The sequence below is a fragment of the Sphaerodactylus townsendi genome, linkage group LG05, assembly GCF_021028975.2.
Source record: "Sphaerodactylus townsendi isolate TG3544 linkage group LG05, MPM_Stown_v2.3, whole genome shotgun sequence".
Lineage (NCBI taxonomy): Eukaryota > Metazoa > Chordata > Lepidosauria > Squamata > Sphaerodactylidae > Sphaerodactylus > Sphaerodactylus townsendi.
In genome coordinates, this window is record NC_059429.1 from 6022708 (window position 1) to 6038058 (window position 15351).

The 15351-nt window shown below is 51.5% G+C and overlaps 1 protein-coding gene and 1 long non-coding RNA gene across 2 annotated transcripts in view; both read right to left on the reverse strand.

Annotated features, from left to right (window-relative positions):
- Nucleotides 1–1005: 1005 nt before the first annotated feature.
- LOC125433064 lies at nucleotides 1006–6884 on the reverse strand. The gene is made up of 2 exons (XR_007244590.1): nucleotides 6816–6884; nucleotides 1006–3556 (listed from the first exon to the last, which is right to left on the reverse strand). It is a non-coding gene; the product is annotated as an uncharacterized LOC125433064 (long non-coding RNA).
- Nucleotides 6885–6899: 15 nt separating this feature from the next.
- Nucleotides 6900–15351, reverse strand: part of RANBP3 (RAN binding protein 3) — a 31167-nt gene continuing 22715 nt past the window's right edge. Inside the window, exons 9-15 of the mRNA XM_048497384.1 lie at nucleotides 15053–15156; nucleotides 14851–14929; nucleotides 11940–12042; nucleotides 11022–11146; nucleotides 10338–10458; nucleotides 8172–8314; nucleotides 6900–7024 (exon numbers count right to left, since the gene is read on the reverse strand). Coding sequence (XP_048353341.1) covers nucleotides 6956–7024; nucleotides 8172–8314; nucleotides 10338–10458; nucleotides 11022–11146; nucleotides 11940–12042; nucleotides 14851–14929; nucleotides 15053–15156 — 744 coding nt within the window. The 3' untranslated portion in view covers nucleotides 6900–6955. The remainder of the gene's footprint in view (nucleotides 7025–8171; nucleotides 8315–10337; nucleotides 10459–11021; nucleotides 11147–11939; nucleotides 12043–14850; nucleotides 14930–15052; nucleotides 15157–15351) is intronic.

Below are 15351 nucleotides of genomic sequence, written 5' to 3' on the forward strand. Positions count from 1 at the left end.
TATTTTGTTTGCACGTTCCCACAGAGAGGGCTCTGAGTGCCACCTCTGGCACCCGTGCCATAGGTTCGCCACCACTGCTATAGAGACACAGCAAAGGCACAGTCACAGCGGGGGGGGGGGGGATAAGTGGGATAGACTTGTTTTGAGGAAAATTGCAAATCTGTGTCAGCTGAATTTCAATAAGGTCTACTTATTTGTTGAGTGGGAACAAATTCAGCCGGGCTGCCTGGTTGCGGAGTTTCATGATGCTCTCGTTTGAACTAGTTGTGCTTCCCCTACTTATGAAAAGTTAAGCTGCACAAATTGGGCTTGGCTGGCAGGGATGGGGCAAGATCAAAATATTAATAAGTCTAGCAGAGGGAATCGGTGGTTCCCAAGTGCCCAAGAATCAGGCCAACGGACGCTGTGCAGTTCCGTTCATTCTCAACAACACAGCGGCAGCTTGCGATGTTGCTAAAGTTAGGCAATTAATTAACGCTCTGCCCCACAGGCAGATTGTACGCTGCTCTCCTCCCAAAAAGCTGGAGGGGGGGGGGAGCTCAATATTCGAGCCCTGCATAGGAATCCACTCTTTCCATCAAGGTACCATCAAATTAGAGTTAATTGTGAAAATAAACTGTATGTTGCAATTGTGCAGAAGCCGAGAGTTTTTCTCCTTAAATGAGATTTCTAGTGTGTACGAATGGGAAGTAAGTTACCGGTACGTTGAATGAATGAATGAATAAATAAATAAATAAGCAGACTTACATCATTCCATTTGGTTCTAGGAGGCTCTATTTAGAGGGCCTCCATCCGGCTCCCAGAGAGATGTCCCCGTGTTTCCCTGTCCCCCTTCTGGAGCTATCAGTGGTCAGCTGTACATCCTGAAGCTGAGAATTCCATGTGCTGTGAGGAAAAAACACCTACACGACAGGCCCCAAATAAAAGCCAGCAGAGTTCTCTCTCTTGTTCTCTCTCTCTCTCACACACACACACCCACCCACCCGTGAAGAAATGGTAGTAATGCTTTGTTACAAGTTTTAATGTAATTCCCAAATACATCTGATATGACTGTCATACAGAAATCTTCCAAAAACACACGGCGTCGTTTGGTTTTTACTTGTCACTAGTTGGCTATGCCTTGAAGCGGAAAAGAAAGGTAATAGCTTCTGGCCCACTCCACACACCACCACCACCCCCCAAGCCCCCAGAAGAGTTTTCTGACTCGCCGAGGTGCCCAGAAGAGGGTCTGTGGCTGCTCCCGAATCAACGCAGCATCTCCTTTGCTTTGCCCGAGGCCAACCCGATGGATCCAAACTGCCACGTCCAAAATAGCTGCCAGGTTCGTGAGAACGAAGTCTGTGGGAATCGGTTCAACATCAAAACATTTAAAGTTCTGGGGGAACGAGCGGGCTCCCCCCCCCCTCAACTCCTGCAGCGGCCGTTCGCTGACTCCCGCACGGTCACACGCCCGCCAACTCTTTCACACATGTGGAAACGTACTAAAAATAGCCCCATGAACAATCCCAGGTGTTCTGAGAAAGCAGACCCCTCCCCCATCCCCCCCACACCTCCCTGCTATGCCAGAGTAAACTGATGTAGGGGCTTGCTTCTCCCCTCTCCCATTTAAATACTATACACCAGAACGCCCTCCCTTGCTTCGATTCACCACTTGCGAGCCGCTCCCTGCCCAGTTTTTGCAGCCAGCCGGTTTCCCTCTACGTGAGAAAAAGAAACAAACGAAAAACCAGAAAGGGGTTGGAGAAGAGACCGCCAGACCTGCCACTCGGCTCTCTGTGCCCGGCCAGGAGGGTTTGTTCGCTACTTGGCGGCCTCTTGAAAAGGGAAACGAGGCCTGCCCAAGTCAGACATCACCTTGAGGAGGAGCGGCACAGGGAAGCCATCATGCCTTTCGGGGGGGGGGGAAGGGAGGAGGAGGAGGAGGGGAGATCCCTAACAAACCTACTTAAACAATGGCGGGGAAAAAAGGGCCCACGCGGAACTGCTTCCAGGCCGTTTCTGAGCAAGAGGGGACAGCATGCGTCACTGCCTCGGTTTGGGACGGGACAAGACATTGGCAAAGGCAGGTGGCCAGGACCCAGCAGAAGAGGGCGGTGTGTGCCCCTGTGACGGCTTCTCTGCCCCTGACTACAGTGGGCTGCCCTCCCACCTAGAGCCCTGGGGAACTCCTGCTGCACGGGCAGACCTTTGGGCATCCAGCCAATGGGCTTTGACCTGGAAGATGCTGCCTTGGGTAACCAAGACAAAGCCCGTCATGATTCGTCAGAAGCCAACAACTTGTGAGGAGGAGGAGGAGGAGGAGAGCAGAATATGAGGCTCTGGAGGGCCTCCTGCCGGCTTGTCTGGGGAGGGGGGGGGGCTTGGGTGGGGGAGGGCTGGGAGAGACGGAGGCAGGGAGGGGCTGCCCTGGAGAGTTCCACGGTGGCTCCAATTTAGGCACAAACTGAAGCCCTTTGCTGACAAAAGGCCCAGGCTTGTAGTAAGAGAAGGGGAGAGCGGCACGTTTCAGCAGCAAGCCCCATCTGAAAAGACAAGACAGCGGCATCCAACTCAGCCATTCGGCTCCGGAGCAAAACTGGGAGGATCCTAGGCAGGGACAACACGCGGTCTAGTAGGTTAACACCTGTTTTGTATGTGCATGCGTAGGCACACACCGCTAAAGTGGCTTGCCTCTCTCTCTTAAATAGTAACAGAAAAAGGATAGTACAAAACAGAAGGGCACTCACTTGCTCATCACACTAGAGTTATCTTATACAAAACTAAAATAAAAAAAGTTATTGTCACAATAGAAGTCCCAAATAATAACAAGAGAAAGGAAGGGGGGCTTAGCACGCCCCCCCCGACCAGTTGAAAAGTCTCTTCCAAGCTCGGGAAACAGTTGTCCAGCTCTTGTTTTTAATCTGTGTGTGTGGGGGGGAGGGGGGGGGAGATCAAAACACAGAACCCGGCCAGCCGGTCAGGCAAGCAGCCCTCCCAGGCAGCCACCAAGTTCCTCGAAGTTGGGAATCGAAAAGAGACGCGGGCAACGAAGTGTCTTGTGGTTTGCAATCCAAAGGAGAGCGGGGGGGAGGGGGGGGGAGTTTGGGTGGGGGAGGGCTGGGAGAGACGGCGGCAAGGAGGAGGCTGCCCTGGAGAGTTCCACGGTGGTGAGGAGGACCAGGAGAGCTCGCAATTGGCCTGTGGTGAGTCACACGACGCCTTAACAATTAATAGCAAGTGCAGGGATGGGGAAACGGGAGTTTCTTCCCGCTCATCAATATGATGAGCATTGGTGTCCCCAGACCACATCCAGCGAATTGTGTCCAAAGTCTGCTGCTGCTGGGTGCGTTTTTTTCTTTTTTTTTAATATGGAATCAACTGATCCAGCTCCCAAAAGAAATCCAACACAAAAAAAATCAGAACAGGGATGCAGTTTATACGTCTCGGTGCCTCGATTGCTGGCCTGGAGCAGGACATTCCACCAGACGGTCTTGACTGCTGCAGATCTGGCCAGGCGGGGGGCCTCATGGCCGCTATGTGCTGCCGCCCGTTTGTCCGTCACCATCCTTGGGGGGACCTGCGGTGGACACAAGGAACCCTGTCATCTCCTCTTGGCTCTGAAAAGGGCATTCTGTTGGACACAGTGCCCATCCCCGTCCCACATACCCACACACCAGCAGTGGGACCTGGCCCACGTCAGACCACAGAAGCTGTTCACAGCCTTGCTGAAAACATTTATCTGCTGTTTTTTTTAAGCATAAGCATAATAAGAAGAGTTTGGATTTCTATCCCCCCTTTCTCTCCTGTAGGAGACTCAAAGGGGCTGACAATCTCCTTGCCCTTCCCCCCTCACAACAAACACCCTGTGAGGTAGGTGGGGCTGAGAGAGCTCCGAAGAACTGTGACTAGCCCAAGGTCACCCAGCTGGCGCGTGTGGGAGTGTACAGGCTAATCTGAATTCCCCAGATAAGCCTCCACAGCTCAGGCTGGGAATCAAACCCGGTTCCTCCAGATTAGATACACGAGCTCTTAACCTCCTATGCCACTGCTGCTCCATTTTATTGTCATTGTGCACGCAGAACGAAATTTACAGCCGCATTCCTCGATGCACACAATTTCAGACTCATACCCCATCCTCACTTTCCCTTTCCCTACACAGCCCCGAACACATCAACACGAAGCCGCGGAGTTTAGCATAGCCACAGCTCTAGAGTAGAAGCTGTCTCTAAGCCTCTTTGTCCTAGTTGTCCTGGTTGTTTTCTCAGTTAAAATACTTCCATTCTTCTACATACTGCAAGTTCCAAAATTAACAAAAACTTTAAACAAAATGTCTGATCAAGTAGTGCAGAAAAGATCATAAATTAAGGGGCACCCGGCAAGGTCAGGTCAGAGGGGACCACTCAGTCCAACGCCCTCTTCCTCAGAGCTGCTGCCCAGCTGCCCTGGAGGGCTAAATGGGGCCAAGAAGCCTGGGTCTTCCCCTGCTGTTAACCCCAAACATGGGAAATTGAGATATACTGCCCTTAGGTGTGGAGATTCCTGTTCATTATCATGACTGGTAGCCATTGAGGGACCTTTCAGTGAATTCCACAATTCATTTACTAAGTAGTGAAGAGACACTCTTATCTGCTCTATTCTGTTCACTGAATTCTGGTTTTATGGGAGAGGGACAAAAACATTAGCCCACGCAACATTTTACAAATCTCATTGAATCAATCACACTTTATTACAGTAATAGGCCAGCACTCATCAGCATAAGGTAGATAAAAGGATAACATATATTAAAGCTATAAATATATGTCTAAAAGAATCTACTGGCCAAAGAAAATTGGGAAGGTATGGGAATATAAAAAGGTATGGGAATATAAAGGGCATAAATATTAAAAGGAAACAATAAAATTGGCAGATAAAAGACTATAACTATTAGATCACACAGTACACCCTAACAAGACCACCTTAGTATTCATTAAGCCTGTTTTATAGCACAGACCATCCTGCAACGTACTTCAAGGGCTGCTACACAAAACCTGGCAACACTGTATGCTACATCAGGTTTGCTTTCTGTAAGCAGCAGGGAAATATAAAATTGTTCTGTGTGATCTGAAAATTGATGCAGAAGTGATGAAATAAAACCAGCACATACATTTTCGCCCTCTGTCAGTGCCTGGCTCCAGGGAGATGCGATTAGCCTCAACCAGAGTCAGGGCTTTTTCGGCCCTGGCTCCAGCCTGGTGAAACTATCAGCTGACACTAGGGCCCGACAGGGTCTTAAACAGTTTCCACCCAGGGCCCTGTAGGGCAGGGTCATTCCACACAGCACTTTGTTGGATAGCAGCTGTGTGCATAGCCCTATGATCTACGAGACTCCCTACATACACTATTTTTCAAATTGCCCTCTCTTTGATGTCGCCCAATTGTGAATAATATGTGAGGGTTTATGTGTGATCTGGGCAGGGCGGGTTTTTAATAGGCCTACATTTTTATAACATCCTGAGTTTTAACAATAATTATATTTTATGTATTATTGGAATTGTTTTAAATGTTTGTGCGCTGCCCTGAGCCCGACTTTGGTCGGAAGGGCAGAATATAAATATAATGAATGATGGATCTTGATTTTCATAATTTGACTCGTGCTGCCAAGACAATCTGTTCTCCGACTACATTATTAATCCCCTGCAAGTTATTGGGAATTATACAACTTTTGCTCATCTTGCGTCTGCTGATTAATCCCACCCAGAGGAGAGCACTTGGCTACTACCAAAGATGTAATCTTTGCTGCACCGTGGCTCTAGCTGGAGGGAAGGTGCAAGAATATGGAGCGTTCCTAAAGGTGTTTGTTCATGTATAGGCCTATGACTCAGGTTGAAACTACTTGACATTTCTTCAGAACTTCTAGGCCCTAAATGCACAAGATACGCATGAAATACATGAATTCCATTTTCTTGCAGAAAATGTTCTCAAATTGGCTAAAGTGTTATAAGAATGCCAATCTCCTGAACGAAATAAGTGTGCTCTTTTTTATTGAAACTATTTGCCAGAATTTTATACTTTGGAAATTAGTAATTTAAGCGGTATTTCTTAACCTTGTGTTTGTTTTAAAATTGCCTTCTATTTATATACTTAGTAAAGGCTTGTGTTGTTTGTAAAATATAATGAGCAGAAGCAGACTGGGAACGAACGAACGAACAAGCAAGCGAGCTGGACTTCTCTCCCCCTACCCCCAGTGATGCTGGTTTGCTCTCCCCAAAAAGGGAGAGATTGGAAGGGAAAGGAGGCTGCTCCTGTTGCCTTCCCCAAATGGGGAGGATGAGGAAGTGAGGTGGCAGCACCTCGGGGGTGGGGGCCTTTCATTGGTCTGAGAACATCTGGTTGCTCACAAGCAGCATCCTCAGTGACAAATCCTCATCCTTTTCCATTGACAAAGCGAAGAAAAAAATCAAGTTCAAGTTCACTAGGAAAAGACTGCACCTAGTCCAGGGGTCTGCAACCTGAGGCTCTCCAAATGTTCATGGACTACAAATCCCATCAGCCCCAGCCTGTTCATGGACTACAAATCCCATCAGCCCCAGCCTGTTCATGGACTACAAATCCCATCAGCCCCAGCCTGTTCATGGCCAATTGGCCATGCTGGCAGGGGCTGATGGGAATTGTAGTTTATGGACATCTGGAGAACCGCAGGTTGCAGACCCCTGACTAGTCCATCCCTCCCCCCCGGGGCAAGTTTCCATGTTTCTTGCAGTGTGGGCTAGAACAAAATCACCCCACCCCTGTGGCTTCATATTTTCCTTTCCAGGAGCTTCCCTGTCCTGGACAAGACTCCCAGAAGGACTACTCACCACTTCGAAGCGATCCTGGGAAAGGGGCGGGATATGCCGTGGAGTCGTCCGGTCATGGCTGTCAACCTCAGATTTGGCTAGGATTCACCTCACAAGCTCTAGGTAGGAATTTTTGGCCTCCCAACCATGTTCCACATGACTCACTTAGGAGCCAGGATCACGGTGTTGCAAGGAGACAGTAGAGAATGTCCCGTGTCTTTAGAACTTGCCTGTGGGTTCCAAAAGCAAGAACCCAATTGAGATCAGAGGCCCAGGTGATGCGGCAGGGAAGCCAGCGGGGCCCCGGGAGGCCTCTGCGAGGGAGGGGGGTCAGCACGAACTCATGGAAAACTGGGAAGACTAGAAGCAGGACCTCCATGACCACGGAGAGCCCATCCTGAACACACACACCCCGGTCAGCTCCTGCCTTGTCAGCTCCCCACATAAATCCGGACTGGGGAAGGGGTGGCTCTCCTGCAGTTTTTTTTCCTGCGCTGCCACCTGCAGTTGGATGAAAGGCCCCACCCCATCTGGAGGCCTGTCTCCTGCAGCCATGGATGGAGGAGGGACTGTTCTGTGTGCTCTGCTTGGCTTCTGGCTGGCCCTCATCAAGAAGAAGAAGAAGGAGGAGGAGAAGGAGGAGGAGGAGGAGGAGGAGGAGGAGGAGGAGAAGGAGAAAAAGGAGAAGAAGGAGAAGAGGAGGAAGAGGAAGAAGAAGAAGAGGAAGAAGAAGAGGAAGAGGAGGAGTTTGGATGTATATCCCCCCTTTCTCTCCTGCAGGAGACTCAAAGGGGCTTACAATCTCCTTGCCCTTCCCCCCTCACAACAAACACCCTGTGAGGTGGGTGGGGCTGAGAGAGCTCCGAGAAACTGTGACTAGCCCAAGGTCACCCAGCTGGCGTGTGTGGGAGTGTACAGGCTAATCTGAATTCCCCAGATAAGCCTCCACAGCTCAGGCGGCAGAGCGGGGAATCAAACCCGGTTCCTCCAGATTAGATACACGAGCTCTTATCCTCCTACGCCGCTGCTGATCTCAAGAGACCAAGGACTGCTGGCCCAGCCCAGAGAAGTCAACAAAAGACCAGCCCTGTCCCACCCCTGTGGTCACTGCAATGGATTCCCCAGCTCTCCAGTGGGGAGAAGAATTCCCTGGAGACAGAGAGCCGCCAGCGTCGAAGGAAGGCTCTCTGTGCTGGGAGACCGTGCTGTGACCGAACGAGAGATGTTGCCCAACGCCAGCCACAAAGCCACGTTTTCTTTAAAAACCTGCAGGAAAACCTAAAAGACAAAAACCTGTCTCGAGGGAAGAAGAAAACGACACGCGGGGCCAGCCAGGAGAGGCTGGAGGACGAGAAGCTGCTGGTGTGGCCCTCTTACCGAGATGAGGAACACTTTGACGCCCTGGTCCTCCGTGTCCATGGCCGTGATCCGGATGCTCTTCTCGCTGGCTTTGTCAATTTGCATCTGCGCCCAAAGCTTGGTGTTCAGGATTAACCGCAGGCTGCCTTGCGTTCTCATGACTGCACGGGGAGGAGAACGGGGCAGCTTCAGCTAGGAAAAGCCCTGGCAGGCCTTCTGCAATGCCTGAGAAGTGGCCAGGGGGCAGCCCAGGAAGGTCCCAGATCAGTGATGGCGAACCTTTTCGAGACCGAGTGCCCAAACTGCAACCCAAAACCCACTTATTTATCGTAAAGTGCCAACATGAATATTGAGGTTTTAGTTTAGAAAAAAATGGTTGGCTCTGAGGCGTGCGTTACTTGGGAGTAAGCTTGGTGGTAGTCCCGTGGTGGTGAACCTTTGGCAACTCAGATCATTTGGCATGGACTACCAACCGAATTCCCATCAGCCCCTGCCAGCATGGCCCAGCTAATGCTGGCCATGCTGAAGCGGGAAATTATCCCTAACTCCTGGAGAATATGAGGTGCTCCCTCCTACCCGATAGTCAGTGGCTTTGCTTTGAAGCAACCATGCAACTCCACGACCCTAGGAGGGAGGTTTACTCAGAAGCAAGCCCCATTGCCAACCCAACCAAAGCCAACTCCCAGGCAAAGGATGGCGCTTTAGTTCTTCAGCATGAAAATCGGTGGGTTTGTAACAGTGCTTAACAGGGTTACCCCACCACTGCTTCCCCAAAACTAGGTCTTAGGTTTGAAAATGCTAATGCTCGAGCCCAGCGGCCCAGGCCAGAGCTGGAATTATGTGATGCTGAGGGGGACTCTGTTTGCGCATGCCCACAGAGAACTCTGGGGTGCCACCTCTAGCACCCGTGCCATAGGTTCGCCACTACTGCCCTAACTCCACCTGTTGTTTGGATAGGGGCACAGTTGGGGGTGGGGGGTGGATCAGCAACACCCCCCATGTGACCTGGCCAAGCAATGCCTGGGACTTCAGCACCCCGAGTTCCCTTACGGATTGCATGCCCCCCAGCATGCAGAGATCACAAAACCTCTGATGCAAAGCAGCCCTTTAAAAAAAAAAACTAACTTTCTCCCCACCAATGCAAGGGGAAGAATCCCATACATTCACTAGCCAGTTTGAGATCCTATCCAGGGGCAACTCTGTTTTGCGTTATTTGCCCAGAGAAGGCTCTGAGTGCCACCTCTGGCACCCATGCCATAGGTTCGCCACCACTGTCCCAGATCATGAGGCCCACCTCTCTGCTCTTCGCATTTTGCAAGCTGATTTCTCAGGCCTTCCCCCGCACCGTGAATTTTGGGTTTTACCCCCAGAGTGGAACGTTTTGCCTCCAACCACATCGCTCTCCAGTTTGACTCAGCCCAGACCCCCGTGATGGGATTTCCCTTGCCCACTGACAAGGCTGCAGTTGGACACACCCCTGCTGGCCAAGCTAAAAGAGGCTTGTGGTGGACTTCCTAAGCTCAGTGATGGCAAACCTTTTACCCCAGAGACCCGGTGCCCAAACATGCAACCCAAACCCCTTTACTTGCTCGCCAAAGTGCCAACCTGGCCATTTCAACCTGAAAGCTGAGGGTTTTGGTTTAGAAAAACCCGATTGGCTTCCACTCTTCCCCTCCGCCCACTGCACCGAGCAGAGGCCGCAGCCCCTGGCCAGCCCTCCGCGCCGAGACCCACAGCGCCACTCACTCTGTGCCTCTCCCAGCAGCTCTGCCCTCACTCCTGGCCCCCCCCCTCCCCCAGGCAGCAGCCACCCATAGCACAGGCACCAGGCCCGCCAGCCAAGTCCTCCCTGCTCACCGCGGTGCGCAAACTTCGTGCTCAGTGGCCCAGGCCAGCCTAGATGTGTGTGTGGGGGGGATGATTTTCCGTCCCCCACATGACGAACTCTGTGTGCGTGGGCCCACAGAGAGGGCTCCGAGTGCCACCTCTGGCACCCGTGCAGTAGGTTCGCCATCACTGTCCTAGCTGGCCTTCCCTGCTCTGCACCAGGTGGAAATTCCTCTCTAGGCTGCTCAGCTGCAATAACTGGATGGCCCTTGCAGGAGACCCCCAGGCAGAAAGAGGCCCCCTGGACCCTGCTGGGCCAGCTTTGGCCTGCCCACAGACTCTCCGCCGCTGCCTTACCCAGGCGTGACTGCAGTGTCCCGTCGTCAGTGGACGCCATGTCGTTCAGCCTCAGGAGCCCCCGGCCCCTTTCCACCCAGGACTGGGAGGTTTTGTCAAAGACAAATAACTTGCACTGGATCTGCAACAGAAAAAGGAGCTGCCGTGCTAAGGATCTTCATGGAAAAGAGGGCACAAGAAGATCATACAGCAGAATGTGCCGGACAGCCCAGGATTTAGTTCTGAATAAAGGGAAGAGCAAAAGCTGGGTTCGTCAGAACTGGCTTTGACAAGCTGGGGGCTTCATTGCCTGCCAATAAATGCTCACAACAAACACCCTGTGAGGTGGGTGGGGCTGAGAGAGCTCCGAGAAGCTGTGACTAGCCCAAGGTCACCCAGCTGGCGTGTGTGGGAGCGCACAGGCTAATCTGAATTCCCCAGATAAGCCTCCACAGCTCAGGCGGCAGAGCGGGGAATCAAACCCGGTTCCTCCAGATTAGATACATGAGCTCTTAACCTCCTACGCCACTGCTGCTAGTGCTCTGTTTAACAGAGTCTGAAAACCTATAAACGTGAACCGAGCCCTAATGAAGCGCCTGTCCCTTGAGATGCTCAGGACCCCCTCAATCAGTCCCAAGGGCACCTGGTACCCACCCACTGACTGTGGGGCAACCAGGGATGAGCTTCCACCTCTCCCAGTCTTACCTGCAGGACGTTGCTCTCGGCTTCCTCTCCGGTGATCACTTCCACCTTCTCAAGCAGACACTTCCTGGCGGTCGCTTTCGTATATGCCGCGGCAGACTCAGCCAGAGATTCTGAAATGTTATTGGCTGAACAAAATTTTGTAAGATTATTTTTTGGGGGGAGGGGGCCCCTGAATGCTACAAAGCCCTTGACAACATTTTTACACACTGAGCCCCTCCCTCTTCAAGCTTTGCTTCCTAAATCTCTGGCCTTGGACTAAACCTGTGGCAAGCAGTACTGATAAAAGAAATGCGGCAAGAGAGAGACGATCAGCCACCCCATCTGTCAAGAGCAAAGGGAAGCCAGCCGCAAAGGATTCTGGGGGTTTCTCTGACTACAGCAATGGGCTTGGACCAGTAATTGGCATAAGAACAAGCAGTGTCGGAAGGCAGAACCTCTGGAGCACAAGGAACCAGGCAGGCAACAGCCATGAACCAGCCTCGTTCTCTGGCAAGACCCGCTCCACCCCTCTGGATTCCCAGCACAGAGTCTCCTCCCAGGATACCAGCGTGACCCAGCATTCATTCTGGACTGGAGGGATCCTTCTCTTCCTCCTCACACCCGCCCCTGCGTTATTGTTGCCTGAGTTCCAGAAGCTCCGTGGGGAAGGGACTTCGCTGTCAAGAGCCTGTCCTTTCTGTCCCGGGGCCAGCCCAGATTCTGGGGGCCATCAGCCGGGCTCACCACACCACAGCTTAGCATCTCCTGCAAGCAAGTAGGCAAAGGCAGCCTCCCGGCTGTTCCCAAAAGGTTTTCTCGGGCAACCTTCCAGCGTTGCTGGGAAAGCAGCCGCTGTCACAAAACGGGGAGCCAAACGGGACTGGGTTTTTTGAGGCAAGCAGAAGGCCCCAGAGCCCGAGAGGATGTTCTAGCATTTACCTTTTTCCGGCGTGGCTTCCTGTGAAGAGGACTCAGAGCCAGAATCCCCAGCAGTGTTTTCCTTGTTACTGTCTGTGCCCGGCTCGCTCAGTTTGGGCGGACTCTGCAGAGGGAGGGAAGAAGAAGAAGAGTTTGGATTTATATCCCCCCTTTCTCTCCTGCAGGAGACTCAAAGGGGCTGACAATCTCCTTGCCCTTCCACCCTCACAACAATCACCCTGTGAGGTGGGTGGGGCTGAGAGAGCTCCGAGAAGCTGTGACTAGCCCAAGGTCACACAGCTGGCGTGTGTGAGAGTGTACAGGCTAATCTGAATTCCCCAGATAAGCCTCCGCAGCTCAGGCGGCAGAGCGGGGAATCAAACCCGGTTCCTCCAGATTAGATACACGAGCTCTTCACCTCCTACGCCACTGCTGGAAACATCAAGGCCTGAAGCTCTGAGCCTGGGCGGGGCCTTGCTCCAGGCTGGGTACTGCCCCCCGCCCCCCCCACCCCGAGGCAACTTGCAAGACCTGCAAGAAAGAGCTATGGCAGAGAGCTGAGATTGGTGTAAGCGGCGTTTTCTCAACTTGGTTTCAATGGCATTTAAGTTGTTAGTGTTTTAATCTGTCAAGGTTTCCGGTTAGTTTTTAAACTGCTTTGTTTTGATTGCTTGGAGCAATAAGGGGAAATGGCATGTAGAATGTGAATTAATTTCCGTAAACATGAATTTAAACACATCTGAGCTTGTCTGTAGCATCCAAGATGAGGAATGGCCAACTTCAAAGGACAAACAAAGGAGTTGTTCTGGACCAGAGCTCATTTGGTATCCTCAGCCAGGAGGCAAAGGGGCTCGCCTGAAGCTCAGCCAGGAAAGGTGCTTCAAGCACTCCTCAGCGTTTTTGTGCTCCCCTCCACCCCCCACTCTATCCTTTGTCTCCCCAGCGAGCACAGTCCACACCACTGGTGAGCGATCAGACATCCTTACATGCAACGGTGTGCGCAACAACCGGTGTTTGCATCACCGGGTCTGGGGGTCGTGGTTCTAATCCCAATGGCTGCATTGGAGGAGGAACTAAAAAGAGCCCCTTTGGCAAAGGACCCAGCAGCACCTCAGACACCCACAAGAGGTTCAAGGTATCAGCTGCTGATACGGAGATTGGAGTCTTCTTATCCTAATCGGAAGGTGGGAGGGGCTTGTGAAAGTATGCAAGAAACAGACGACGTGCCTTGTAATCAGCTTAATTAGAACAGGGAGGAAATGCTCGGGAGCAGAAAAGTGGCATCTGACATACAAATCCTAAAAACGCAGCGGGGCCAGGGGGTCCATTGTTCTGAACTTGTGAATGAACTCCACTTCAGCAATCTCACGTTATAATCTCCCCTTGAATTTTTTTTGTTGGTTTGAGGACTGTCACTCTTAGGTCAGCAAGGGAATGAGCTGGAAGATGGAAAATATTCTCCCATTGGTTTTTGAGCATTGTGATTTTTTTATGCTGGATATATGTTCACTGCATAGAGTAGCTCTTGCCAAGTCACTTTGGGGCAACCGGCCCATCATGAAATTTTCTGCCTACATCAGTGGTGGCGAACCTTTGGCACTCCAGATGTTATGGACTACAATTCCCATCAGCCCCTGCCAGCATGGCCAACTGGCCATGCTGGAAGGGTCTGATGGGAATTGTAGTCCATAACCTCTGGAGTGCCAAAGCGCCACCACGGGCCTACATTAATGTGGTTTTGCCACCAGTCATATAAGGCAATAAAACCTGCTAAAGCAGATGTGGTAGCACAAAGAACAATAGCCCAGAATAAAGAACAACTGCCAAGAGCCCTAAGAAATTTTCACACAGGCCGTGAAAAACTAGCAGAGAGCTCTCCACCAATCAACCGGCTCAAACTGGAAGCCCCTCCCCCCCAAAAGAGACAAATGTGCCCCCACTCATCAAAGCAGAGTGTCGGTCAGGGAATCAACAGTCAGGAAGATCCCCCTGGGCAGTGGTGGCGAACCTATGGCACGGGTGCCAGAGGTGGCACTCAGAGCCCTCTCTGTGGGCACGAGCAAACAGAGTAACCTCCCCCCCCACACACACATCTAGGATGGCCTAGACCGCTGGGCTTGATTATAAGCATTAAACCTAAGACCTAGTTTTGGGGAAGCAGTGTAGGTAACCCTGTTTAGCACTGTTAAACCCCACTGATTTTCATGCAAAGAACTAAAGCGCAATCCTTTACCTGGGAGTAAGCTCAGTTGCTAGTAATGGGACTTGCTTCTGAGTAAACCCTCCTAGGGTTGTGATTTACCCATTGGAAGAGTTGCACGGTTGCTTCATAGCATAGCCATCGACTACCACCAAGCTTACTCCCGAGTAACGCACGCCTCGGAGCCAACCGTTTTGTTCTAAACTAAAACCTCAGTATTCAGGTTAAATTGCTGTGTTGTTGTCGTCGTCGTCGTCGTTATTTATTTATTTATTTTATTTTATTTTATATACCGCCCTATCCCCGAAGGGCTCTGGGCAGTGTACAACATAAAACCATAAAACCATCATAAATACACTTAAAACAGCAGTTACTTCCTAGGAAAGGTGTCTCACAAAAGACCTTATTTAACTTAAACTCAACTTAATCCTCCTACAAAAGTGTTGGCACTTTGCGATAAATCAGTGGGTTTGGGGTTGCAATTTGGGCACTTGGTCTCGAAAAGGTTCACCATCACTGCCCCTGGGGATCATATTTGGCGATCTGTTGCTTTACCAAAAGTCAGTGGGGATCTGAAAGCAAAACCACCAATTCAACAGAATACATTTCTAAGTAAGCAACCGGGAGAGCCCATCGCTTGGCTTCTGTTGGCGGAGAGTTAATTACGGACTGAAACGGCTACTTGTTGTTTTTTGCAGTCTGGCAGAAAGGGGAGGAACAAGCAATGCTCACCAAAACCCGCTCGCTCATGTTCTGTCCAAACACAAACTTGGTGCCGGAGGCATCGCCGCTGTGCGTTGAGTTTTCTGTGCTGGAGAGAGAGGAAGACTCTTTTTAGGCCTGGGGACCCGTGAGCCTCAGCCCCGGCTGCAGCATCGTGGCGCCTGCAGGAGCAGCCACAAAGAGGGACGTGTTTGCAAGTGTTCAGTCCCACCTGGAGCTGATGTACTGCAGGAAGTAGTTGGTGGCTGGAGGCGTCTCGGATCTCGGGAGCCGGGCATTTGGCAGGTCAGCAGAGTCGTCCCCTTCGTCTCCTAACTGTTACAAGATGTATGGTGTTCAGGGACACACAGAGCAGCTTCCTGCTGAGTCAGGCACCGGCCTACCTGGTCTCCTCACCTGGCAACAGCTCTGAGGCAGGTCCTTCCCAGCCCCTGCTTTCCAGAAAGGGGCTTTCTGAATGTGGCGGCACCAGGGACGGACCAGGGAGACTCCCTCTGCCACCGCCATTTC